Source organism: Thunnus thynnus, chromosome 4 (assembly GCF_963924715.1).
Source record: "Thunnus thynnus chromosome 4, fThuThy2.1, whole genome shotgun sequence".
Lineage (NCBI taxonomy): Eukaryota > Metazoa > Chordata > Actinopteri > Scombriformes > Scombridae > Thunnus > Thunnus thynnus.
The window spans coordinates 17,239,494-17,266,803 of NC_089520.1; the positions used below are offsets into that span (position 1 = coordinate 17,239,494).

General features: G+C 38.6%; 4 protein-coding genes across 9 annotated transcripts; 3 read left to right on the forward strand and 1 right to left on the reverse strand.

Annotated features, from left to right (window-relative positions):
* Nucleotides 1–163: 163 nt before the first annotated feature.
* Nucleotides 164–3,633, forward strand: tcta (T cell leukemia translocation altered). Of its 2 annotated transcripts, none has more exons than XM_067587022.1 (4): nt 164–258; nt 1,017–1,244; nt 1,323–1,374; nt 2,262–3,633. In XM_067587022.1, the coding sequence occupies exons 2-4, from the start codon at nt 1,034–1,036 to the stop codon at nt 2,302–2,304; spliced, it is 306 nt and encodes a 101-aa protein (XP_067443123.1). In that variant the 5' UTR covers nt 164–258; nt 1,017–1,033; the 3' UTR covers nt 2,305–3,633. The 2 variants fall into 2 exon arrangements, with proteins under 2 accessions (XP_067443123.1, XP_067443122.1); XM_067587021.1 differs by lacking the exon at nt 164–258 and adding an exon at nt 280–911.
* A 223-nt stretch (nt 3,634–3,856) lies between these two features.
* Nucleotides 3,857–8,451, reverse strand: glyctk (glycerate kinase). Of its 4 annotated transcripts, none has more exons than XM_067587018.1 (6): nt 8,227–8,451; nt 7,997–8,079; nt 5,402–5,788; nt 5,170–5,321; nt 4,910–5,085; nt 3,857–4,813 (listed from the first exon to the last, which is right to left on the reverse strand). In XM_067587018.1, exons 3-6 carry the CDS (start codon nt 5,755–5,757, stop codon nt 3,923–3,925), a joined length of 1,575 nt encoding a protein of 524 aa, XP_067443119.1. In that variant the 5' UTR covers nt 5,758–5,788; nt 7,997–8,079; nt 8,227–8,451; the 3' UTR covers nt 3,857–3,922. The 4 variants fall into 4 exon arrangements, with proteins under 4 accessions (XP_067443119.1, XP_067443118.1, XP_067443117.1 ...); XM_067587017.1 differs by having other exon boundaries at nt 8,204–8,451; XM_067587016.1 differs by having other exon boundaries at nt 7,997–8,451.
* Nucleotides 8,452–12,466: 4,015 nt separating this feature from the next.
* Nucleotides 12,467–17,600, forward strand: wdr82 (WD repeat domain 82). Its single transcript, XM_067587027.1, has 9 exons — nt 12,467–12,868; nt 13,989–14,086; nt 15,158–15,224; nt 15,346–15,445; nt 15,557–15,673; nt 15,784–15,939; nt 16,263–16,332; nt 16,659–16,801; nt 17,363–17,600. The coding sequence occupies exons 1-9, from the start codon at nt 12,708–12,710 to the stop codon at nt 17,390–17,392; spliced, it is 942 nt and encodes a 313-aa protein (XP_067443128.1). The 5' UTR covers nt 12,467–12,707; the 3' UTR covers nt 17,393–17,600.
* Nucleotides 17,601–18,529: 929 nt separating this feature from the next.
* On the forward strand, nt 18,530–27,069 carry twf2 (twinfilin-2). Of its 2 annotated transcripts, XM_067587025.1 has the most exons (9): nt 18,530–18,896; nt 22,970–23,148; nt 24,067–24,162; nt 24,290–24,394; nt 24,553–24,567; nt 24,805–24,930; nt 25,031–25,181; nt 25,685–25,806; nt 26,320–27,069. In XM_067587025.1, the coding sequence occupies exons 1-9, from the start codon at nt 18,800–18,802 to the stop codon at nt 26,485–26,487; spliced, it is 1,059 nt and encodes a 352-aa protein (XP_067443126.1). In that variant the 5' UTR covers nt 18,530–18,799; the 3' UTR covers nt 26,488–27,069. The 2 variants fall into 2 exon arrangements, with proteins under 2 accessions (XP_067443126.1, XP_067443127.1); XM_067587026.1 differs by lacking the exon at nt 24,553–24,567 and having other exon boundaries at nt 24,290–24,409.
* The last annotated feature ends 241 nt before the right edge of the window (nt 27,070–27,310 follow it).

Genomic DNA, 27,310 nt, shown 5'->3' on the forward strand with positions numbered 1-27,310 from the left:
TATGTTCGGCTGGTCCTTTTTGTCTTGCATCATGTAAATGAAATGGTGTCGTCAACAAGAAGCATTCACCGTTCTTCAGTTGTTTTTCTGAAATTAATCTTTTTCAAATATTAGCTTGTCAAGAGTAGACGTAACGCTGAATCTCGTTCCCACATCGGTGGGTCACAAGTTAAATAGACGTTTGGTTGATCAAACCGGATGGCTACAAAGCTGTATAAAATCCCAAAACAGGCTGTAACTGCACTGCCAATTTATATGGTACGTTCTGTTTCCCACATTATAAGAAACATTACGAGAGGTGAATGCGTCTTGCTGAGCATAATTTAATTTACGTAAACTATTAGCGTAGATAATAAACAAGTTGTGTATATATGGATTAAAGTCAAATTGATCAGGCTTATACGAGGACAGCTACGTGTTAGTGTTTTCAACGGCTGCCGTCACTGCGAACAATCATGACGAGTCATCAGTTAACACGGTCTCTCGTTTAACCAAAACACATGGACACAGTATTGTGAATTGAAAAATACACAAAGTATTTTTGGGGTGTTTTGGTAATTTAATCAAACGTATTGAACACCGTCTCCAATAAATATCTCTGAATTTCATCGCTTTCCATAATCAAACTCGCCATCTTAGCCAAGACAATTTCACAGACAGCCGACGTAGCTACTAGCTAACTTAATTATTGTGTCGGTTTGAGAACAAAACGTTCCGTGATTCACCGTTAATAAGTAGATGTATAGTAGATACCGAAATACTTTTATATAGCAATTATTGAACATATAGCTTATCTGAAAAAGAAATGTTAGCATTTTTTGTTGGATCTTCATAGTTGTGAGCTAGCGGGGCTGCGCTACGTAACCTACGTCATCTCCTATTCTTCAACCGCTGACACAAACATCGTAACGGTAGATATGGCGAGCAAGATGTGTTATGCTACCTAGCTACATCTAGATTGATGTTTTTATAATTATTCAACGGACTGAAAGTTTTCTCCGTTTATCCCACAATAGCCGGATAAGCCGACACTATGGAGGAACCGTGGGACTTTGAGTTTTTATCCCGCATCGCCGACAGCTGCTTGTCGTTTCTCTCCGAGTTTGTGGACGACTGGCTCGCCAACGACATGAGAGTCTCCATATTCAAAATCTTATTAAGCTGGTTAATTTTTAGTCTCATCGCGATTCATTTTGCATGGAAGGTCTACGGGGATACAGTGAACGATATGTATTATCGACAAGGTGAGTTCTTTTTTTTTGTCCTTTTCTGTATCGCTTGCTAATCCAGTTACTTCATTAACTGTGTGTTTTGATGTTCAGGGACTGGACAAAACGGAGGCACACCTGATACTGTACCTCACCTGAGTGGATGGTAGGTGTCAGAGCATGCAATAGGTAGCCCACCCCGCTAACACTGTCTGCTATATATTTTAATTCTCTCTCTCTTTTTTAAATAATTGTAAATACTTTATTACATACTCTAATCGGAGCTAGAGCTCGAAGAAGCCAAGTTTGACTAGTTTTGAGATCAGTGTTTTATAGCCTGAAATATGATTGAGTTAAAATCTTTAATTGTTGAGTAAGACTGCCTCTGGTTGCAAAGTTGAATTGATAGTGTGAATATGTTCTCTCATCTAAACCAGCAGGGCTGCAATCAACGCTTATTTTCATTATTAGATCAGATTAGATTCAACTTGTCATTGAACAAGTACTTAACATCAAGATGCAGTTGGCATCTAACCAGAGTGCAATTTAGGCATAAAGTGCTGATGTGCATGATATAAATTACTACGAGCAGTTTAAAAGATGAATAAGATGTAGATATACAGATTTACACTTGTGCAGTGATGCAGTGTTATAGAAAGTGATGCTATAGTGAGTAAATAGTTTATCATTATTGATTAATCTGCTGATTATTTTCATCACTCTTTCACAAAGCCCAAGATACAACCAAAAATGTCTTGTTCTGTCCTGACTAGTCCACAGCCCAAAGAAGTCAAGTTTACTATCACAGATAGTAAGAAAATATTCACATTTAAGAAGCTGGAACCAGAGAATTTTTAGCATTTTTCTTAAACAATTCTTTAAAACGATAAATTGACTATCAGAATTGTTGCAGATTAATTTTCTGTCAAGCAACTAACCGTTGCAGTTCTAAATACCAATATGTGGTGGTGGGGTAAAAGGTGAATCCAAGCTATTTTGTCATGCTTCAGTTGTACTATAGTACTATTTTGTAATGTCATTTTGTCGTTGCAGGGAAAGCACAGCAGGAGACACCCTGAAGACTCATCGAGATTGACAGGACAATGGTCTTCAGATTTTATCCAAGTGCAAGCTGGACAGTTAACATCTCCCAGAGACACTGAATGCACCTTCAAGTTTACTTAAAAGAAAAAGCATCATCATCAATGCATTCTGGATGGACAAACTTACTGACAGCTGTTCTTAGAAATACCCATTGTCACTTTTCATGCATGCCAACAGTGTCATACAGGTATCTGCATAATTGACCTCATAGCATCTGTGAGATATTTATTGTGACCTGTCAACACTGGTCTTTGAGCAGAAGTTTATTCTGCATACCTGAATTTTTCATTTTGGCTTCATGGTCTACGTTCTCTCCATATCTTGCAAGACGTTACAAATATGAAACATATTGGGTTTGCTTTCTGTTTTGATAACAGACATAAAACTCTCCGTGCTGAGACCATGAGCAAGGAAAAAATATGGACTTGATTTGAATTGTGCACACATGAGCATGCGATCAAATGTTTACCGGGAAGGTTAAATTGCATCAGCAGGGGTACGTGCTACATGGTGAGTGCTGTGCATGTGCCTAGTTATGATTAGAAAGATTATTTGTGGTGAACAAGGTAATTTTTTATCACTGCTATTTTATAAATGATGCATTTGGTCTGTTGAAAGACAAATCCAGGAAAAGCAGCACATCTTACATCTTTCCATGAAGTTTTATGTTTAAGGAGCATTGTGTGCTCTTAATGGAAGATACAGAGTGCCTGTCAAAAGAACAACCCCATTAGGGTCCCACCCCCATCCTTTGAACTTTATTCAGTAATTCTAACAGAATCATAGCAAACTTCTGTGTCAAAGTGAAAACAAATCTCAATTACAAATATAGACAAAAAGTGATTAAGCACACAATCATTTTCAGCCCATTTACTATAACACGCCAAAAGTTGAATGCAAATCTCCTGTGTGTAATAGTAATGAAGGTTGAACTGTGGCGCAGTGGTTATCACTGTAACCGTCACTGTGGTCGTTGAGAATGGAGACACTGCGGATAACAGCTTTTGCCTCGATACTTCACCCGTTGTAGATTTATGGCTACTGAAAAAAAAAAAAACTAACAAAAACTACTAACTTGAACAACTCTTCTAACAATATAACAACACTGTTGTAATGGTAAAGGCAAATCTGTACAGAATACAATGTACTGCAGTGTGCATTTATGAAAATGTTTATTGATGTACATAATCCTTATCAAATGATCTTGAGACGAAATGATCTACATATTTCAGGTACCTGAAAGTATGGCAGCAAAGCTAGAAGTTTATACCTCTGTGCTAATAACTTGATTGATATTAAATTTGTTTGTTGTACTGAAAAATACAGTTTTCATTTATGTCTCATTGGTAGAGCTGTGTTAAAAATGATTTAAGTCGCTGTTAAAATCATTCATGCTGATAACAACCCTGTCATGCTCCTTGTGGTAGTTAGGATTTAATATTGCAACACAAATCCTGCTTTCATTTAGGTTTACGATGACTTCTAGAGATATGGGCGTAAAATGTCTGTGTGGTGGCGGTAAAACCAAGTCTTACTGTACAATATCAAGTCAGATAGAGTACTTTATTTGTCGAGATCCACTGGATTTATATCAAGTTGTGAGAATGAGTTTATCTTATGTTAATAGGAATTGGTGGAATAAGCAGCATGTGCACATCCATCACATTGGTGCAGGTTAAGCCAGGTGAAAGTAAACGCTGCCCAGAGGAAAGACGTGTGAAAAAAGTGAAAGAATCATTGTTGGTAAGGAAGTTGTTGATGTCCAGCCCCTGTGCTTGGGCTTCTTCATACAACCCTCCATCAGTGATGGCTCCTGCTGCCTCAGTCGGTCCATCTTGACCATCAGTTCCACCACTCAGAAAGACAGGACCTTTAGGCGGGAGCTCCAGACCTCTGAGCTCTAGTCCCACTCGTAGAGCCAGCTCCTGGTTTCGACCACCTCGACCTTTGCCTGTCAGCTCCACAGTCGGCTCGCCCCCGGCTAAAAGACACGTGGCACCCCATCCTTCTGTTCGCCCCTCACCCAGGACCTGCATGGTACGGCACAGGTCCCAGCTCTCTACACCAACCTCAGGCCCCAGCCTCAGTACCTCAGCAGCGATCTCAGGAGGAGGCTCCTCACGAGAACAGGCAAAGCGGGCCAGGAGGCCGTAAAGTCGGGAGACCGACCTTACATCACCACACACTCCTGGTGACAGCACAACAGGGCGGAAACCTAGCTCTCGTACCCGGCGACCTGCACACTTGAGGGCAACGCTGTTGGAGCCGATCACAACATTGCGAACATGTTCTGCCTTATCGCTTTCATCCTTATTCTCCTCCCAGCGGGGACTCGATCTCCCAAGGACCTCCTTTACCGAGGCTGGTACAGAGTTCAACAACTTGTAACGCTCAAGAACTGACAGAACTTCCTCAGGCCACACCTCGCTCCGAACTGTAGGGCCGCTAGCTATCAAGTCCAGTGGATCTCCAATCACGTCGGACAGTATCAGTGCAACCACCTGTGAAGAAGCAATGAGAGGAGTGATATTCAAAGTATAATGCTGGAATGAGTTCACCTGTACAATAAAAAGCTGTTTTAAAATAAAATATGTTACCTGTGCTGGGTGAGCACAATGTGCGAGCCCTCCACCCTTTAACAAAGAAAGGGCACGACGCACAGTGTTCAGCTCCTGAATGGTCGCACCGGCAGCTGCAAGTTTGCGGGTAACCTCAAATTTCTCTTGCAACGAGACTGGAGGGATGGGTGCAGGTAATAGCGCAGAGCCCCCACCTAGACAGTTTCACCGCCTTGTGTTAGAGATTTACATTTTAAGAAAGATCTTGTAAAGGATAAACAAGACAAAAAATATTTTACCTGATATCAGTACAAGCAGCAAGTCTTTCTCCGTCAGTTCGCTGGCTAACTGGGCGATTCCTTCAGCTGCCTTCTGGGCGTCAGCGTCAGGCAGGTTGTGTTTAGCTCCCTCCATTACTTTGATGCGACTGTTTTCTTTTAACAACAGATGGCTGCGATGAAAGTGAGAAATGTTATTATGCTAAATCTTATTTTCTGTGGAAGTTGTTTACATCTTAAGACTTTTGCTTACTCTTTCCCGTGCTGCTGCAATGTCTGCTGAATCCCATGTGGAACGCTTATGACCCCCTTCACCAAGTGATCCCCAATAATCCTCTCTGCCTCGGCAGCCATACCCAGTACAGCTTTTCCAAAGCCCACCAAATGCAGGTTGTGTTTGAGTGTGAATTTGTGACCATCGATGATGACTGAGTCGTCCTTGCGCTCTATACTCTGTCGCACTACAGTGTCTGGCTGCACAGCCTCCACTGCTGCTGCAAACACCTTGCGTGCCCGCGAGTCCAATGACATTTTACACAGCGTTGGTTTCCTCCTCCCCACAAGGGCCAGAAAAGGCTGAGGCCGGAAGAGAGAAAGAACACGTGCCATGGACAGTTTAGTGGGTCCGAGCAGCAACTGCCTGAGGGAAAAGCAAGTCATAGTTTAAAACACCTTAGTGTGGAAAAAATTGAATATAGTCAGCAAAAAAGCACATTATTTTAAAAAGAACACATGGAATATATGAACAGAGAGAAAAGGTCAGCTGTTCTACAGTTACACTAATATCTGTCATGTAAGTCATGTAATGAATCAGATGGTTACTAAACTGATTAACTGATTATTAAATTATACATTATTGTCCTATCTGAACTCCCCCAAAGAACACTTGACTCAAAATCCAATATATTATGACATTTTGTGTTGTTGGAAGTAATGTTATATGATGCAGTGTTGAAAATATGAATTGATTCAAGCTGCACTGAAAAGAGACGCAGACTGAAGATTAAAATGCAAGCAACTCTTTCAATAAAGTTAAAAATATTCAGTTCCTGAGGGTTGAATCCAGCCCAAAAGCAATTTTCTCTGACTGCAAGAAATTTATACTTAATAGTAATATTGTACTTTAACTATAAGTTGCAGAGAGCTTGCACTGATTGGTGGCTCAGATAAAATCTTGCCCATAAACCTGAGGACTATTTTGTTCATGTGTTGCCTGCTTGCTTGATTTTAAATGCTCAAAAGAAAGTTAACACACCGTAGTTTTTTTGTGTTCATATAAACCAAAATCTTACATACATAATTACAATTATCACTCAAAGTCTGTTACACATATACTTGTAAAACTGTCTTGTGAGGCTGCCTACCTGTGAAGGTTGTAAATTGGATATAAAGCCTGTGGATTCCTGAGGAAGCCTGTTTTGTGTGCTCCGGTTTAGTAGTCAGGGAGTGGAGCAGAAATCTGACCAGAGACTAAAAGGAGCTGTGTACCTTGTGTGTAATGATTGACTTGAATGTACCACAGGACACATCAAAGCACTGATCAACAAGCGCTGGTGTTTGTCTCTTTAGTTGTTGTATTTTTTGCTATCAACAAAGAAGGCTCAGTGATACCAGGAGTTAGTTCAGCGTGGGTATAACATTAAACACAGTGGTGAAATTCATGAGCACAATATCTGACAGACTTTGGAGCCATTAATAGTCTGGCACAGTTCAAACAGTACGCAACTGAAAGCTGGTTTATACTGAATTCATGTGCACACTGGTTGCATTTCTTGTTTTCTCTGAGCTGTGAAGATCTGTTTTAACAAACTAAACATGGGCTCAATGAGGCGTATAAGCCTGACTGTGCTTTGTTTGTTAATGTTTGTCAATGAGAGCTGAGAGCATTACTCTAACTAGTAGAAATGACAGACAAGCAAGTAAATTACATTTTGGTACCGAAGACTCACTCATCACCACTTGAGTATTTTCATATAATCATTCTTGTTGGAAAGATGTCTTTTTGGTATATTTTGTCTATATGCAGTACCATGTGCAGTATAATGCAACAGTATGACAGTTTATCAGGAGGCTGTTGCATATGGACACTGTTAGTATTTGATGTTATATAATGCAATACAGACAAACTTTTTAAAATTAGATTATTTAGAACAAACACTCAGAGTAAAAACATCTTAAAGGTAACAATGTAAATTAACAGATCAGTCTCTTAACAGTTTTACGAGAGGTGGATAAAATGATAATACATACTGTGACATATACATTTGTCAAACATCACATATCTTTGGTCTTACCATTTATAATGTATGTATTAGGCAAAGCAGGGCTACTTCATGGCAATAATGGATATAATCCACTAGTTGAGCCAAAAGTAGATATTCCAGTCTGGTTATATTAACAATTTCTCAATTGATTTTACTTTATCATCATATATATCAATATAGTGATAAATTACATGCTGTATATCATGATAGATGATTTGATCTATATGATTCCTACAGCCCACAATTGGTCAAATCTGGAATATTTGAAAAAAAAGTGCTATTTAAAGACAAATAACACAAATAGAACTATGTTTTTTGTTTGTTTTTGTTTTAAGTGTTAGTGTGGGTCCGTGTGGGGCATGACAGACAATATTTCTTTCATCTATAAAAAAAAAACCCCATCAGATATTACAGATATACAGACACAGCTGTTAATATTTCAAGTTAAGTTATCAGTTCGTCCTGAATGAGTTATTATCTGGAGAAAGGCCCAATTATGTTTTCATCTTTTACTCTCTCCAAGCAACTTTGACACTGAACAAAACACACACGGCGACATGTTGACAATTAAAGTTGGTCCATACCTCAGACTTTCCTCTCTGCGAGGTCTCTGTTCCTGTTATTTTCTCCTTCACTTCTGCGTCCATTTTGCTGGCAGCAGTAAAACCTAGAAGGTGTCAGAACAAGAGAGTAGACACACAAACATACAAACACACGGACCACAAACACGCTGCTGCCGTGTTGTGACAGAAAGTGCTGGGCCGGAGGAACAGCTGCTAACACGGTTTCACCTGTTTGATTTAGGAAAACTGACCCGATCAAAGGGAGGGACAGAGAAACTGATTGGGACCAGTCGGTAAACAAAACTCTCAAACAAAAAATAATATAATCGTACGCTCAACCCGAGTTTGAAGTGGGATAATCTCGCTGTGTTTTCATCACTCCTGTTGTTTACTTTGCTGTCGTGGTTGTATTAATAACAATATTATAAGCGACGGTTGCTGTGAACTACCTTCTTCTTCTTCTCTCGGTTTACTGGCGGATATCAAACGTTTTAAGGTAAATACCGCCCCCTACTGTACAAGAGTGTCTGACGTCATCTTTTCTTCTTCGTGTAGTTTTATTGGTGGTCGGCAAACAGCTTTCAGTTGCATTACCGCCACCCACTGATCTGGAGTGTGGACTAAAGATGTACTTTCTCTCTAATATTTCTACCAAACAAAGAATCACAATCAAAATAATGAACAAAATATTACACAATTAAATAAATAAAAAGAAACCAAATGAAAAAAAATAAATAACCACTAATATTTCTCAGATTCTATTCAGTAATCTTGTTGATCTTTAATACTCTAGTAGGAGTTTCCAGCACTTGACACCTGAAGGTAACATCATGTCATTTTATCCATTTTATTTCTTAAATTCTACCTACCAACCTTGTGTCACTTAATGAAAGTGAAGAGTGCCCTCCTGGTGACTCTCACCCCCTATCCCTCTCCTTCTGTTTCCAGTATCCCCATCAGATTCCACACCTATCCCGCCTCTTATCGTGTAACCTTTGTCTTTCCACTTCATACATGGTACAATGCAATATGATATGTTCAATGTTCAATGTACATGATGACATGATTCTAGGGGCGCTGTCAAGCCATTTTGCCCCGCCTTTTTGCGAGACCCATAAAATATTAAATTTTTCACCACTTCTGATGTATGTGCAAAGTTTAACAACTTTTCGTGCATGTTTAGGCCCTCAAAAATGTGTTTGTTTTGGAAGAATAATAGAGAAGAAAAATAATAACTCCTTCAGATCCAATAGGGCCTTTGCACCGCTTGGTGCTCGGGCCCTAACAAGAAAGAATAAATTAATAAACAATCTCAAAAAAACAAAAGGCATTCCACAATAATCAGGCAATTGTATTTAGGCTATACCGCCAATGGTTCCACAGTCTAGATGAGAACCTGGCGGGACTCATTTCAGGTTTGGTCAAAGCTGAAACAATATCATTAACGGAATCAGATAATCTGCACATACATCTATATATAAGATTTCGTATTACAGCAGAGCAGGTGGGTACTCCAATATTAACAAACATTTGGCTTGCACTGCAGCTTCTTGGAGCTTTAAGCAGCAGCCTCATACTGTCATTATAAGCCACTGTGAGTCTCTGTATGCTGCCTTTTCTGTAGCACCGCCACAGGTGCTACAGAAAAGTTCCTTGTTATGACCAACTTTTGTATTTCGTGATACCCCCTTCCTTTCCGGTCTTCCTCCCACCTTTTCTGCCATATCTCCATTCCTTTCCTCTTAATCACTGCTTTTCCTTCTCCTTCTTCCTTTTGCAAAGCCCTTTTTGCTAGTTTATCAGCACACTCATTCCCTTCCAACCCTTCATGTGCTGGTACCCAACAGAACTGTACAAAGTTCAATGAGTAAATCTTCTCTGACAGTTGTGTGTCTGTTATCTGCTGTGCACACATGGAATAAAACTGCAGCTATCGAAATAATTATAAAATCATGTGTTTTTTTCCTTTCAACTTTATTGTTATTTATTCACAACACACACAAATAATACACAAATAAAGGAAAACACACAAAGCAAACAGTCAAACAAATCCATATAGGGCATAAAACAACATAAAAGGTACAGGAATAGAATAATATATTTAAAAAACAAAACGAACAACAACAACAAAAAAAACAAGAAATAAGAGAGCTGAAGACAATAAATAAGTAAATAAAATAAATAAAGATTACATGCATACATAAGTGAGTTCTGAGTGCTGAGACAGTTGTAAGGCACTTTTGTGGTTTTTCATGTGGCTTATAGACTGCAGGAGACTTCGAATTTCTGTGAGGAAAGGCAGCAAACTAGGTGGGGATTTAGAAAATTTGCACTTGTGGATACAAAATTTAGCCATGAAAATATATATTTGACAAATATATATGTACTGAAAGGAACTGTTCCTGTGTCGGGAAAATATAATAACATCATATAAAGTAAAAGTATAAGGCTCATCAGTGAAGCTGAAAATACGGGTTGCAAGTTTTTTCCAAAAGATTTGTACCACATCACAATTTCTGGTGATTACAAAAAGTACAAAGATCTGCAATGTCCATGTATTTTGCAACAAAGACATATATGTACATATGTAGAATTTTAAAATGTATTTTCTTGACCTTTTTAGAAATAGGATATTTATAAGGTAGAAGCCAGGTTTTATCCCAACTTATGTTATCAATGATCAAAGCCCAATAGAATTTACCTTTTGGAACAATTTTCTCTTGGTTGTGAAGAATTTCACGTATAAATTCATTGCTACATTTCTTATCAGTTAGTTGAACACCTCCTAAGAGCTTTTTAGTCTAAATAGTGAAAGATCCCTTCCAGACATGTAAGACATATAAAAATACTCTTCTTTTTCCACAAAAAAGTAGCCTACAATAACCATGTTAAAATCTTTAAAAGGGCATCTACACTTCTCTCTCCGTAAAAATTCCAGAGTCTATGAATATGCAAATATATTACACTTAAAATGTTTAACTACTTCATAGAAGATATTTCCTAAGTTAGTTCTCAGTGTTTGTGCACTGGAGGCTTCAAGTTTCCACAACACACCTGTGTTAGTTGAATATTGGACCAGGATTTGTTTCCAAACTAGTTCTGATGTCACAAATAATGCTCGTAGGCCTACACTCCTTAAATCTGGATTTTCAGTGAGCACAGACCAACTTCCTCCACTTTCAGCAGATGAATGTGTAAACAGCCTTCTAGTGTCAAACTCTGCATATACATCATTCTGCACAGTGAGGCTCAAATGTTCAACTGTAGGAACAAGACAGGGGCGACCTGTGACATAGGCGACATAGGTGTTTGCCTAGGGTACCTCACGGGGGCGCTGCAAGATAAAGTTGTTTATTTTTTTTTATAAGTGAACTATTATAAGAGTCTGGCCACCAGAATGTTACATTAAAAAATGAAGTGGTGTTTAGTGTTTAGGGTTGGGAGGGAGCCAAATCTAAAATCTCGCCTAGAGCTCCAACACTGTCAGGGCTGGCCCTAGAACAAGAAAAAAAAAACATATTTTTGAGTGGAGGGGGACTTTAATGTTTCCCCAGAGGTAAGATGGGATTTAACAAGATGTAACAGACCACAAGGAACAGCTTTAATGACTGAATTAAATTGTCTAAGAGGAATGGGGAATTGAAATATCGTGTGGTTTCTGACCAATGCGCGTCAAGACCTACTATTTGAAATAATGGGAATACAGTCACGAGTAATAAAACAAGGCACTGTGGTTACACTCATTTGGGTTCCTGTGCGCACACATTATGGGTAATGAAAGACTGGATAAACTAGCCAAACAAGCTGTTAGAAAAGAAAACATAAAAACCATAATTAAACTTTCAAAATCAGAGGGAAATAGTATTGCATAGAAGAAAATCAGTTAAGAGTGGCAGCAGCACAGGGATCAGGAGACGGGAGGAAGACAACTACATGCAATACAAAATAGAGTGGGTATTGAGAGAAGGAAGATAGGGGAAGATATAGAAAAGAGGACATATTAAAGACCAGAGTAGAAAAGGACACAGTAACTTCAACAGGATTCACCACATTATAAGGAAGCATCCAACTGGACTTTCTGAACATTGTCAGGTGCCAGAGACAGTCGAAAATTACCTTTTTAACTGCAGGAAATATACCTCAGAAAGAAAGGATATGATTGAGGGAATGAGGAGATCAGGGCTGACAGGAACAGGTTTAAACTGGGCGTACTGGAGTGTGGTGGAAGTGGACAAGGCAGGAAGTGTCTGGTCAGCTTTCTTAAGAGAACAGGACATGGATGTATTATAAGAGCCCTATCCAGCTCTTATTATACATCCATGGAACAGGGTTGATAAAAAAATCTGACAAACCGGACCACTGTAGGAGTTAACTAACTCCAGAAGGTGGCAGTAATGCGACACCAAGGATGCAAGTTGCTGTTCAACCCCAAAGAAGAAGAAGAAGAAGACGTAGAAGAAGAAGAAGAAGAAGAAGCCCAATGCGCGTTACAGGTGATGAATATGCGCGTCCCCGGCGTGGCGAAGGCGGTGCTTTTCCCTCCCTCCTCCTCACTCCCGTGGAAACACTGGCGGGCCTTCGTTGCTGTTTTTGAACTATACTTAATCGAAAGAGCAACTTTTGCCACCATTGCAGTTCATATATATGAACAAAAACATTATAACGGACGTTTTGTGAGCCGTTTACAGTGTAACAGGAGGGCCTGCTCCCCCTCACATAGACAGAGGCCGTCATGAAGCTCACGGACAATGTGCTGCGGAGCTTCAGGGTTGCTAAGGTTTTTCGAGAAAACTCAGACAAAATTAATTGCTTCGACTTCAGTTCAAACGGAGAAACAATTATTTCCAGCAGCGACGACGATTCCTTAGTCTTGTATGACTGCCAGGAGGGAAAGTAAGTAATTTTACGCTAATGTTTTTGACGTTAGCTACTTGCTATGCTAGCTAGCGAGGCCTGCTGCTAATAACGTTAACTTAACTCCGTAGCGATTGTATGATTGTAGGTGTGTGAACTGTGTATATATCAGCATGCAGTTTGAAAACATAAGCAGCATTAATTCAGCTTGCAGTGTGACTGGTGTGCTATGTGTCCATCACACTGCTAGTAGTAGACTTTAACCTGATAAAATGAGTAATGTGAGTAGTACAGTTGAATGGATGATCGACTGTTAACGTTGATAAAAACCTCATGTTGGGGCTGCAGGGCCACTACTAACTCATATTTTTTTATTGAATTAATCTGTCAATACTTTTGAGTAATAGGCTAAAACAAATTATTTGTTTTGATATGATTGATTGATTTTAAATGGCAACAAATTTATTCAACAGCCATGTTGATAATATTTACTGTTTAGTGTTTAGCTTCTCAAATGTGAAGATTTGTTGCTTTTCTCGGTTTTGTTATGCATGTATGTTTGGGGTTTAGATTAGAGCTGTAACCAACGATTATTTTTATTATCGATTAATCTGCTGATTACTTGCTCAATCAATCTATAACACTGTGAAAAATGCTTTTTAAAAACTGTTAAATAACGGCATTCACAATTTCTCAGAGGCCATGATGATGTCTTCAAATTGCTTGTTTGATCTGATTAACAGTCCAAAACCTAAAGATATTCAGTTTACTGTCATATATGACACGGAAAAGCCTCAAATCCTCAAATTTGAGAGGCTGCAACCACCAAGTATTTGGCAATTCTGCCTTAAAATTGTCTAAAAATAATTGATAATGTTAGCTGCAGCCCTATAACAAATGCTGATTCATCAGAGCTCAAGCTATGATAATTAAAATTAAAAGCCAAATTGCTTTTAATTATACAGCAAGGTATTTAATTAAATTTAAAAGCAGGCAACTCTGCATTGAGACTGTGGCTAACTTGGACGTGATTAGTATTTTTGTCAGATAAATGACACTAAAATATTCACAAATTTTAATATGTAATTTTTCAGCAATGGTTACTTAAATTATTTTTTCCTCTCTTTTTTTTCCTCTCACATAATCTGATTTATGGCAGACCCAAGAGGACTCTCTACAGTAAAAAGTATGGAGTGGATCTGATCAGGTACACACATGCTGCTAACACTGTGGTCTACAGTTCCAACAAAATCGATGGTATGTTGATGCACATATACTCGTTGGTAGTTTTTGTCTGATAACTTTGCATGAATGAGTTTGAACTTCACTTTGTGCCTGAGATGATGATGATGATGTTTGTATTTTACAGCTGTGTAATATTAAAGAGTCATGTATCACAATACTTTTTTGACTTAGTACCTCAAGTGATGATGTAATATGTTTTGGGTATGAATATTGTTCCTCCTAAGTGTCTAAGCTGTTTTAAGAAACTTTTACCACCATAATGAAGAAAAGACTCAAAGACAGTTGAGGAAGAAATTCCAATTAACTGTCTGCTTATGAAGTTGTTACAGCTAACATATTTGAAAATATTAACAGATGTACATATCCGGTAGGCACAGAGCAACACTGGCATTCATAAAAGTCCTCTGGGTGACCACACGTTGAATATAAGGTGGAATATTAACTGCAATACCATCCCTGGTTTGCTCTGCAAACCACCAAGAAAAATATTTGTATCTTTTTGGCAAGATAGAGGTTCTCTGCCTTATGTTTTTGTTTGAATAGTAGTAAAATCTAATCTAAAAAAAAAAAAATCTCCCAATGGAGCTTTAAACTAGGAATGAGCAGTGTGTTTTATTTTTTAAAAAGCATTAAAATGCGAATATGAGCCAAACAAGTAGTGTTTTTTTTGTTATCCTCACTTGGTTAGAGCTGTCATATACATTCAGGCAATATTATCGCTGCACTATAATGAAGGAGGAAACATTTAAGATATATTAATAATTAATATTTCCAAACATGATCTTTTCTTGATATATCAACTGTCTATCAGACCTCTGTGGACTACTGCTGGATGACGGGTCCCCACTGCTCACTTTGGTCTGAGGTAGTTGTTTGTACAGTTTGAGGGTCTGTGATTCTGCCCCATACAGGAGCTAACTGTACAAGTGACTGCCTTGCCCACGGTTGAGTCCACTCATCTGACCTGCCTCTAATCAACTTCACATGTGGATGCTAGCTTGGTTTTTGCTGCTGCTGGTCATTTTCTTATTGTATGACATTCCATTATTTTTCCTCACTGTTATTGTGTTGTTATTCTTAAAGATACCATCCGATACCTGTCCCTCCATGACAACAAATACATCCGCTACTTTCCTGGGCATAACAAAAGGTGAGGAGTGGATTTATTCTCATCTGTCATTGTTTTGTACTTTGATTTGATCTACTCTATTGTGTTGAAAGTTGCTGTTCTCATTTTTCCCCTGTTGTTTTTTATTTTTGTTTTTGACCAGAGTGACATCTCTCTCCATGTCTCCTGTGGATGACACGTTTATTTCTGGCTCATTAGATAAAACTATCCGACTATGGGATCTGCGATCGCCCAACTGTCAGGTTAGTCACAGTTATAATTTTGTGAACATCCATTGGTGTTGCACTAATAGGTTTATATTTATATTATGATATAATAGATACTGACCTCCTCTTGTCATCTGTCAATTTTAGGGTCTCATGCACCTTCAGGGGAAACCAGTGTGCTCCTTTGATCCAGAGGGTCTCATTTTTGCGGCAGGAATAAATTCAGAGATGGTTAAACTTTATGATCTGAGGTCGTTTGACAAGGTAAGAAGGTATATTAGGCACATTTAAGATCGATGTTTTGCTAAAATTTGAGGCAAATGTTTTTTTGTTTTTAAATGGAGCAAAATAGCCATGATCCCTTTTGTCAACAGGGTCCCTTTGCAACCTTCAAGCTTCAGTATGACCGGACATGCGAGTGGACAGGACTCAAGTTCAGCAACGATGGAAAACTCATTCTTCTCTCTACAAATGGTGGAGCTCTTCGCATCCTAGATGCATTTAAGGGTGCTGTGCTACATTCCTTTGGGGTAAGAGATAACCCATTGTCATGCACAGTTTGTGCATGACAATGCTTACTTGAAAATAAAACACAAATAAGACACAACTAAATCACACTGGTGGGGCAGTGTGTGAGTGGAAATTAAAAAAACATTAGTTAAAAACACACTTCTCACAGTCAAATCACCTCAGATTTTTTAAATCAGTATAATTCATATATGAAAACTGAGGATAATGTTAGCACCAAGAGGATCTGGTAGAGTGCAGGTTTATTTTATCTTACTGCAGATCACTGCTGCTAGTAATGAGCACAAAATAATTGCTTATCGATGCTGATGTTCTTTACCTACAGGGCTACAACAACAGTAAAGGTGTAACACTGGAGGCATCATTCACACCTGATTCTCAGTTTGTAATGATTGGTAAGTTAAGATTGCTCTCTCTCTGCTGTTTTTGCTTCAGTATTGCTGAAGTTACAGGTTTATCCCAAGACATGAATTACAACTTTATCACAAACATAAAAAACATAAATCAAATACTAAATCCTTGAGCAAACTACATAGCATAGTGGTACAATATGAAGCAGTCAACCTTTTAGAAATTACTGTTCCTCAAACGAATGCCACCCTTTACTATCATATAACAGAACATGTAATCACATGCTTGCACAGTTGTACATTATCTGTATTCACAAAAGAAGTTTATAATCTAAAGAGGTTTTTGCTTTTGTTTTGTTTGTATATTTCAGGCTCTGAGGATGGAAAGATCCACGTGTGGAACGCTGAGAGCGGTATGAAGGTGGCTTTATTAGACGGGAAGCACACAGGGCCGATTACCTGCCTGCAGTTCAACCCCAAGTTCATGACGTTTGCAAGTGCCTGCTCCAACATGGTGAGTGGAGGCCGCAGTGTGGACTGAAGAATATTAACTATGCTTTTTAAGCTGTGTTAGGCTGTTTATCGTGTTGGCCATCTTAACTGTCTTGAAAGGAATTTAGTAGTGATCAGACAGCCATGTAATGTGATGTCACTAAACTGTGCAATTCATGGACTCTCTTCTTCGTGGACACTTTATTACACTGTTTGGTTGTGTTACTTTCTACATTATTGCTACAATGACTCCAACCTAAATTTGTACACATTTAATACAACTGTGCGTTTAAGTGACTGTGATATAATGTGACATGAAGAGTCACGTGTGTTCAGTTCATTTCCACCCGTCAGTAGATGGGAGGAAAATGGAGAACAAAACAGCGTGAAAGTGAACTGGATGTAGTTCATTTGGCTTCAGTAAAAGAAAGAAATGGAAACACTTGAATACTTGATGCAAACAAATATCCATTTAATTATAAATCTATTGACATTTTTCAAAGCCTGACGTGATCTACATGCGCACATTCAAGCGCATAGCTCTAATGTGACCCACAATGTTTCGTTTTTGTCATGTTTTCAGGCATTCTGGCTCCCCACCATCGATGACTGAAGACGGCAAAGTGAAGTCCGAGGCTTCTGTTGAAGGCCAAAATCGAAGCAGAGTGACCAGCAGGGGTCAGCACCGCCAGCTCTTTGTGGATTTCACAGGAAAAGAGTGTTAAGTCCAATGAAAATTGTAAATAAGTAGTTTGCAGAACGAGATCGTTTGTCTATTCTTTTTTTATATTTCTATTTAACATTAAAAAAATTCTTGGTAAGACTTTGGTTTTGTCTTTTTTTAAAAACTTATTGCATGAGTTGTATTTGAAACAGGTGACCAATAAGAGATTAAATGTGACATGAAATATTTAGAGCTGGAGGAAAATGTGTTTCTTTTTGTCCTTTAACTTTGGTACACGCTGAGAAATCATCCCAAACCCCAACATGTAGCACCTTTGAAAGGAAATCATTTTATGAGGTAGAAATAATTCATGTTAATACTATTCGAGTTTTCTAGATCATTCATATCTGTAGCGTCTTCTAAAGTTTTTGTGATATTTTCAGGTTTTGACTTTCCGTGTTTAGATCATTCAAAGCAGGAATTATAGAAAAAAACTCTAATTGTCAGTTGTGCTTTGTAGGTCTGAGATTGGGAAAAGCTTTGTGGCGTGTTTTATAGCACCAAAAACCTCTTACACAATCTGTTGACCATCACAGTTGTCATGTGAAGTAAGTTGAGAAGTTGAGTTAACTTTCCACAGCAGCATTCTCCTTTTTGATCTAAGAAACCGCTGATTTTGCTCTTTTCCACTTTGACCCAAATTATTGTGACTCATATGTTAAACACAGCAAAACAGTTTTTTTTTGTTTTCTTAAACAATAGGTTGTAAAGTGAAAGAAAAGTGTTGTCCATGTCACTGTAATAATGGCAGAAACAGTAGGGAAGGCGCCACACGTTAATTTTACTAATAGCTCAGGACAATAGATCTGACTGAAATTGTTGCTGGGCCAGAAGTTGGTAATTAGGTTTGCAGGTCACACTTTCCTCCTCCCGTGATGGTCCTGGTGTGTGGTTTTGTGGTGGTGGGGGTTTCATAGGCCAGCACCCATGGCTGGACAGTCAGTGGGAGCTAAATTTGGGATAGAGGTGATCAGGTTCCCTCTCTGTGTGCACATGATACTGTCCTAGTTACATGAGCTATGTCCCTTCACACACTGTCACACTCTGTCAAAGAGTCCAGACACACTCAGCGATCCTCTTCTCCGACAGTCAGAACAGCACTCAGTCACTTAATCTGATTTAAAGGACTTTTTTTTTTACAGTCCAGCTCCTTCGGTTGGACTTTAGTGTCTCTTGACTGGACTGAATATTTGGGCCTGGTGCTGCGGAGCTCCAGTCCCTTCTATTGCTTCTTCTCCGTCTCTCAACACACCTGCTACAAGCGCCTGGCAGGAGGAAGAGACTGCTTGACCTACCATGTTTCTAGCTTTAGTGGTGACGCCAGAGCTGAGGGAGTTTCTGGCCAGGGCAAGAGGTGGAGCGGTGCGCCTCATCAAAGTGTGCATCCAAGACGGTGAGTGAACCAGGACAGTGGAGCTATCAAAAATGGGAATAAGCTGGCCCAAAGGGGACGGGAGGTAAACTATAAATCAATCATTATGCTAGTTTTATATATCACACTGTTTTATAGAGGTTAATATTTGATTAATTTAGTGAATGGTAGAAAAGTCATGATCGATTGCTGTAACACTGAAGAAAACCATTAGACAATCTGCTTGTGTGTTACATGTTGACGCTCATCAATCACTCATTTAAAAAACAAACACTGGCTTGTCTTCTTACTAAGATGCATCCTTCATAACATCATCTACCTCACCTACCCAAAACAGATCCGCCTTCACCCACAAACCTCTGGTGCAGCTTGAAAAGTTTCCAAAACAGTCATGCTGTTCCTTTGTCATGAGCTAAAAACTCTTTGTTCTAATATTGTAGGCCAGTGTTGCCCAACCTGCGGGTCGGGGCCCCTCCGGGTCACAAGATGATTATCGAAGTAGGAAATATTAAAACAACTAAAATCTGCTGGACAAAAGTGTTTCTTTTTCAGACTTTTCTCTGGTCTTTTTTCTTCTTGTCAAATACTTTACATCTTCAGCTCTCGAAAATGTCTTACTTGAAATATTCTGAGAATGAAAATTCATCCTCAGTTTGCACTTACACAATGCTAGCTGTTTTGAAAATACCAGTGATCTTTGAAAAACCCAGACTTAACAGTTACTGTTGTTAAAGACTCTTCTGAGCATCTGGATGCAAAACTATTCTGTCCATTGCATGACTCAAAAAAAAAAAAGATTTTGAACCCATTTCTCAAGTTGCAACTTTGCCAGAAATGACATATCCTTGCTCATTTTGTATGACCCAAGAGAAATATAGCATAATACAATGTAACATACAAATATAATGATGATAAAACCTAAATTTGTTTTCCTTTTGTATTGTACAAATTGAGCACAGACTTTTGTAATTACCAGCTACCCCTTTCCATTAAGAAACAACTTGAGAAAAGGTTTAAAAATGTCTTTGTTTTCCATCCAGATGGTTGGAAGAGTCTTAACCAATTCTGGAAATATATTTCAGAACAATGGTTCACGTTGTTACACGACCTTGTGGGTTTTTCAAAGATCCCCGGGAATGTATTTTTCAGAAAAACAGATGCTTAGCTCTGGGGCTGTCTCCACCACTGCTAAAGACTATTTGACTAACTTCTAGGAAAAAAGGATTGAGGCAGCTGTTGTTCAGCTGTGAGAGAACAGGCACAGCCAGTCAGCTGAGCAGTCTATGTAAAATGGTCAGTGAGGCAAAAGGTTTCTAGGGAGCTGATCATGGATGTGGACTGATATGTTCATGTGGTGTTTTGTTTTGGTATCTCACCAATGCCACTCGGTAATATGATTCATGACAGAGGCATTCTGGGACTTTTTGGGGCTATCTTTGTGGACTGTGCGTATCATATTAAATATTTGGTCTTAAATTTTGAAGTATTAATGTCGACATTGACAAGCTTCAGAGACAGACAGTCTGGCAGCAGAAGGGTGCCAGGTCCGTCTCGCCTCCTTACGAAAGCACTTTGATGTCCGTTCCAAAAGAGAAACAAGATCATTCAGGCCGATTTCATCACTGCTGCCACTTCAGTTTCCTTTCACCCCTGACAACTCATATCTTACGATTTTACAGCTTTGTTTTAAACTTTAAGAAGTCAAAGACAATGCACAACACCTATATATGTCATTTACATGCAGTTTAATACTCACATGGTCGCATGAACACAGGTACTAAGAGAGAATGGCTGATGGAAAGTATGTATGTGTGCAGAGCTGGAATGTGTTGCAGCTCAGAATAGCAACTGCCCCAAGAGACAGTCAGGAAATCCCCCTGCACCCCACAAGGACATCCAACTTTAGGTTTATGTGTACGTTTTTGTGTATTTCATTAATCCCCGCTGTCAGTGTTTCCATTAAGTTGTTAGGTTCTTACGGCTCCACTCAGAGAGTTGACCCAGTGTCCTGTCAATTCAGTCAGAAACTCCAGTAATATTTTTAACCCAGAGGTCGGTCTTTGCCTTCTTTCACCACAGCACAAGGAGCAAATACAGCAAGCAAACAGCGAGACCTCACAGACTCTCAGATGAGGTTTTGAGACTGACTTTAGCTAAGTGACTTTACTCATGAAGTGGTGAGCAATGAAGCTTTGATACTGGTTGAGAAACGATTAGTCGATTGACAGAAAACTATTCAGCAACTATTTTGATAATTGATTAATCGTATGTCATTTTTTCAAGCAAAAATTCCAGCTTCTCAAATGTGAAGCTGTGCAGTGTTTCTCTGTTTTGTGACACTGTGAACTGAATATATTTGAGTTTTGGATTTGTGGTCGGACAAAACAAGAAATCTGAAGATGTCACCTTGGGCTTTTTCACAATTTTCTGACATTTTATAGACCAATGCGGGGAACCTATTAATAGAGAAAATAACTGGCAGAGTTCACCAAAGTTAAAAGAGTTGAGATACTGTTCTCTTTTCCTTTTGACAACATGGATTAGGTTGGGAGCCACCACATGAATGTACACTAGTCGTAATGTAATCATAAATGCATACACTAAAATTTAGAGACTTAGTCAATGTTAAAATGGTAGAGATCATGTATAAAGTCAAAAGGAAATTACTACCTGAAAGTGTCTAAAGTTTGTTTAAAATGAGAGAAAATCAGTATAACTTAAGAGGAATATGCATGTTTAAGAAACACATTTTTTTTTGTATTTCAGTTAAAGGTATTTTCATGCAGCTATTGTACAAAAATGTTTTAAAATATTTTAATGAACTCCAAAGAACAAATATAAAAATGAGCATCAGGATTAAGATTATACATTTTGACTGGTGTTAGTTTTTGTCATCAAGGTTATGTATTGTAAAATGGATATGGACAATATGCTGAACCTTCAGCTTACACTTTTTTGGTTGGTTGGTTTGTTTGTTTTTTCTTTTATCCTACATTTCTGTGTAAATACATTTCAGACAAAAATTTATTTCTCAAATCTATATGGATAATCACACCTGAGAGGTAAAATAACATTCATTCTGAAAGTACTATTCCATGGTAGCACGTTTAACCAACCAAAACGTCATAATTGATGTATATCAAGTATAACTTTAGATTACAGCTGCTTTTTATAATCAAATTATAATAATCCGTTACTACTTGATCATGACTGTGGACCAGAGTGACTCTTACTGTATGCCAGGCCATTTTCTAGCCTTTTGGGGGGCCCTGTGCAAAATCTTGTTTGCCCCCCACCCACCCCCCATTTCAAGCTCTCATGAATACACACCAAATCTGAATCATATTCCATATGCATATAAATGAGACCAAATGCTACTTTTTACATATAAAAAACTTATTTTAATTTAAGGAAATTAGCTGCATTATTAACATCATCATCATCATCACCGTCTTCAAAACTTTTGCTTCCTAGATTTTTTAGAAGCGAAATCATCAATGATGCATTCATAGGACAGCTGCTGGCCAATCTCATGATTGATACTGATTATGGCAAGACCGCTGAGGATGATTTGTTATGTAACCCCTGCAACGCCTAATGACCACAGGCTAGTTTAAGGAATATTGGACCAGTGTCTAAGTTCATGGGGGAGTTGAAGATAAGTAAAGCACTCAATGAGTAGCTGGAGTCAGAGAGCAGGTTCAAGAGACAATTGTATTAAAACTTTTCTTATGTAAGAAAATAAAAATGATACAACCTAAGCTGGCATTTTTGACAAAAATATACCTTCTTTAGGTGCAATTAAACTGTTTCACAGTACATATACAAAACCCATCTTTCTCCACAATATTTCAGCAGATAAACATTGTAACAATAAGTAACTTAAACCAATCCAACCTCTTAATAAACCATATAGATGTCTTAAGTTCTTCTGAAGAAGCGTCCATTATGGTGTAACAAAGTTCAGTTCTTGGTATCTTCAAGTTTCCTCAGTCCTTAGTCATAGTCAGTCTTTTCAGTGTTTAGGTCAGTCAGTTCTGGATCCGTTCATGTAGGGGGGTAAGGTATGTGATGAGTGGTGGTCTGATTTTCAGAGCAGCTGGTGCTGGGGGCCTACAGAGAGCCAGAACAGAGCTGGGACCAGGATTATGATCACTTCCTCCTTCCTCTCCTGGATGACCAGGAGCCCTGTTACATCCTATACCGCCTGGATTCCCAGAATGCACAGGGCTACGAGTGGATCTTCATATCATGGTCTCCTGACCAGTCTCCAGTATGTCACACCACATCCTCTTCATTCTGTAACATATACTGTACATAAACACATCGCTGTTGTTGGGAGAAAACTGCAGATTTACAAGTTGTCATTTAACTTAAAGGGGTATTCCACCAATTCAGTTTTGCACTTCCATAAAGTTTTGGGACTTAAGAGAAACATATAAACAAGAGAAAAAGTCTACAGCCTTGCGCTGAGCTAAATGCTAATATGTTCACAATGATGATGCGAGCATGTTGATGTTGAGCAGATATAATGCATGGAAGTATTATAGGACCTGGTTACCAGCTTCAAAGATGGCAGCTATTCACTCAAATGGAAATTGCTCACCTGGTGCATAATTGCTTTTCTAGGCTCAGGGGAAAGTTTTACAAATATAAAACCTTCATGGATTAAAAATTCATAATACAAAGAGTAATAATTGACCTTAGCATGCTAATAGTTTTTAATTAGCACTAAACACAAAGTACAGCTGAGGCTGCTGAGAATGAAGGTTTGTACCAAATTTCATGGCGATCCATCTAATAATTGTCAAGATATTTCAGTCTGGACCAAACTGACAGACCATCATTGCCGTCCCTCGATCCATGCTGCTAGCATAGCTAATCTAATGGTCAAAATTGAAGCAGACAAGGGCAAGATATCCTGACTTGTAGTCCAGAGTATGTGTCAATCAGCAACATCTTTCAACTCTACTCACCCAGGCTTTCTGTCAAAAAGTTGATGTGTAAAATTGGTGGCGTGCCCCTTTAAAACCAGTCTTGTTTGTAGTGTGGTGATCATACCTAATTAAACCTATCTGAGATTTTTAATCTAATGCTGTCCTGACTTCAGTCTTTCCTGAAGGATAAGTTTTCACTTGACAGCAACAAATATACAAACAGTACATTCAGTTTTCCTCTCTAATGGTTGCAGGTGAAACAGAAGATGCTGTATGCTGCCACCCGTGCCACAGTGAAGAAAGAGTTTGGCGGTGGCCATGTGAAGTATGAGATGTTTGGCACAGTTGAGGTAAGAGCCATTTAACTTCATTATAATCTACTGTGACAGTTTCTCTGTTTTGCGGCGATGATGTGTTTTAGAGGCATTTGTCCTTGTACTTCCTGTAAAGGGCCTCTTGTTTTGCTTGCAACATTAGGAGGACGTCTGCTTGCTGGGCTACCAGCGTCATGTGTCATCCTGCTCAGGTCCTGCCCCGCTCACACTAGCTGAACAGGAGCTCCAGAGGATCAAAATCACTGAGGTGAGAGGTCAACATGTCCTCAGCAGTTGTCATCATTGCACATACTGTAGCTTTGTTTTTGGACTTGTTCTTCTTGAACATATGCAGCTGTCTGCTTGTGTCTTAAATAAAAGCTTCACTGTTTGAATCTGAACTTTTTGTTGTTTTTTCTCTTTCAGGGCAGAGTTAAACAGGTATGATGAAAATGATTTACTGTATGTGTATATTTATTTGAATGTGAATTCAGAAAACACACAGAGAGAACCTTTAATCATTGGTTGTAATAAGTGATAACTCTTATAAACACATTAGTATTACAGAATAAAATGTACAGTTATATTATCTTATTAAACACTCTCTGGATCTTTCTTTAGACACCTTAAGAGACAAGTCAAGTCAAGATTTGTGTGTATGCTTGCTGCCCCCCTCAGGTGAAGACAGAGATCAGCGTGGAAAGTAAGCACCAGACACTTCAAGGCCTCGCTTTCCCACTGCAGGAGACGGCCAAAAGAGCCCTACAGCAACTCGCCCAAAAACGCATCAACTACATACAACTGGTGAGCCTAATGAGCTGATAGATCAAACCTCTGATATTCTTACTTCTGTAGATGAACTCTGAATACTGTGTACTTACAATGACATTCACTGTGTCTTTAGAGGTTGGACATAGAGAAGGAGACGATTGAGCTGGTTCACTCCAACCCGACAGAAATTCGAGATTTGCCCTGCAGAGTTCCTAAAGACACTCCCAGATACCACTTCTTCCTCTACAAGCACTCCCACGAGGGAGACTATCTGGAATCCGTCGGTATGTCATTGATCTCTGCCTGTCCTCCTCCTTTTACATTTACGTCAGGAGCACAAGAATGTGCATCCACCAAGCAAACCACAGACATGCCAGAGTTCACCACAGAGACACCATTATTGCATCCCATATCATATCAGGTTTGCAACCCATTAAAATGAAGTACTGTCAAATTGTGAGTTGTGACCCTCATCACAGATTATGGCTTATTTTATTGACAGCATTTAAACCGACCAATTTAAATGCTGTCTGAATTGACTTTCTAGGATAGTTCACTTTGAGGGTTTTTATATGCCTAAAGAGGTGAAAGTATCCAGCATTTCACAAGAAAAAAAATATAAAAATACATGAAAAATAAATATAATTTAATGTAGCTGAATTATGTTTGTCTTTATTATCTTGTTAATCCTCCAATGACCCTTGATATTTATGGAACCAGTGATCTATATCAACATAAAATATTTACTTATAATAAGGTATTTCTTCTTCTCTTTCCCTGTCTATAGTGTTCATATACTCCATGCCCGGGTACAGCTGTAGCATCAAGGAGCGGATGCTGTATTCTAGCTGCAAGAGCCGATTACTGGAAGAAGTGGAGAGAGATTACCATTTGGAAATTGCTAAAAAGGTAACAAATGTATAGATATATGGATGGATAGGGAGGTAGATAATTAGATAAAGTACTGAAGCTGAGGTTTTAGCATATTGGGTGGAGTGTGCATTGTACAATAAACAACTTACATGTGGTAGGTATATTAGAGAATGTTTAGTGTTTTTAGACTCAAAAAACCCCAAATATGATTACTTTTAGACCTACAAAAATAAACAAATATTCAGTAATGGTGATAGGTTTTGACACTGCATTTAGATCTTCAAGTTGGAGGATAGAATTTACAGAAAATACAGTATAATAGAACCATTAATAAATAAATTATAAAAGATCAAAAGAATTGAAACATAATCTTGGTTGCCACCCAGGTTTTATACGAACTTACTCATGCTGACTGATAATTAGTTAATGAAGTTATGTAGGTTCAAAGATCTCCTACAGATTTCAGGACATAGCCTAAATTTTGTGTACTACATTTTGTGCACCTGGTACACCTGCATGCTAATTTTCATTATTTCCGTCTATGTTCAGTTGGAAATCGACGATGGAGATGAACTGACAGACAGCTTTCTGTATGACGAGGTCCATCCCAAGCAGCACGCCCACAAACAGGCCTTTGCTAAGCCCCGTGGCCCGGCAGGAAAAAGGGGACACAAGCGCCTTATTAAGGGTACGGGGGAGACCATACAGAACAGTTAGAGGTGGACAAAAATTCTCCTGGACGTGTCTGCAGTTCCAGCCTTCTCGCTTTCCCTACACCCACTCACCGACACATGCCAGGCTCAGAGGAAAGAGCACATTATTGGTTTCCACTGCCGTTTGTGTACTGACCACAGCAAACACTTGTGATATAATATCTTGTTGTTTTTTTTGATGAAAATATGCCGTTAAGTTATCTTAATCTGTTCCTCTTGTTCAATTTGTTGCAAAATCCCACGGGCAAATCAGGCAAATACATATAGATACTTAGAAAAATGCTATAAAATCAATAAGAAAGAAATAGTCCAGTTGAAACTAAAACAAGTGGTCTTGATGATATGAAACTAATCTGTGTGATTTTTCCTTTATTATGAGTTATTTCAAAGCAGATTCACAATACATTAACAGTTTACAATATAATAGACCAGTACAATAAATCTGTACTGAACTGGTGTTAATGCATAGTGTTTCAGCGCTCATGTAAAGCCTCAAATACACATTTTTTTATCAACATTGTTTGTAAGATAGAAGCAATATGAAAGCAGATTCCAAATAAAATCTTGTTTATACTGTGGTATTACACCTTTTTGGTTCAGATTTGTGTATTTTTATTCAGCACACAGGTTTTAATGCATATGGACAAACTTCCTCTTACATGTCTAATTATCCTACATGGTTAGGATGTAGTCAATGTTGTTAGTGACCTGTTATGTTGACATAAACATGGCATAACTAATAAGAAAAATGTCACCCAAAGTAATTTGTTCTTCCATCACAGAGTTTTTGTGCATTAAACCATCAACTGTACATTCAGCCCTCTTAT

Bases quoted from the DNA above. Each gene is read 5' to 3' on its own strand.
- tcta (XM_067587022.1), top strand. From the start codon at position 1,034: ATGGAGGAACCGTGGGACTTTGAGTTTTTATCCCGCATCGCCGACAGC. The intron at 1,245-1,322 runs GTGAGTTCTTTT...TTTGATGTTCAG, and splicing joins CGATATGTATTATCGACAAG to GGACTGGACAAAACGGAGGC. The intron at 1,375-2,261 runs GTAGGTGTCAGA...TTGTCGTTGCAG, and splicing joins GTACCTCACCTGAGTGGATG to GGAAAGCACAGCAGGAGACA.
- glyctk (XM_067587018.1), bottom strand. From the start codon at position 5,757: ATGGCACGTGTTCTTTCTCTCTTCCGGCCTCAGCCTTTTCTGGCCCTT. The intron at 5,322-5,401 runs GTAAGCAAAAGT...CTTTCATCGCAG, and splicing joins TTGCAGCAGCACGGGAAAGA to CCATCTGTTGTTAAAAGAAA. The intron at 5,086-5,169 runs GTAAAATATTTT...GAAACTGTCTAG, and splicing joins GCTGCTTGTACTGATATCAG to GTGGGGGCTCTGCGCTATTA.
- wdr82 (XM_067587027.1), top strand. From the start codon at position 12,708: ATGAAGCTCACGGACAATGTGCTGCGGAGCTTCAGGGTTGCTAAGGTT. The intron at 15,446-15,556 runs GTTAGTCACAGT...TGTCAATTTTAG, and splicing joins TGCGATCGCCCAACTGTCAG to GGTCTCATGCACCTTCAGGG. The intron at 16,333-16,658 runs GTAAGTTAAGAT...TGTATATTTCAG, and splicing joins TTCTCAGTTTGTAATGATTG to GCTCTGAGGATGGAAAGATC.
- twf2 (XM_067587026.1), top strand. From the start codon at position 18,800: ATGTTTCTAGCTTTAGTGGTGACGCCAGAGCTGAGGGAGTTTCTGGCC. The intron at 24,410-24,804 runs GTCCTCAGCAGT...TGCCCCCCTCAG, and splicing joins CTGAGGTGAGAGGTCAACAT to GTGAAGACAGAGATCAGCGT. The intron at 24,931-25,030 runs GTGAGCCTAATG...CTGTGTCTTTAG, and splicing joins GCATCAACTACATACAACTG to AGGTTGGACATAGAGAAGGA.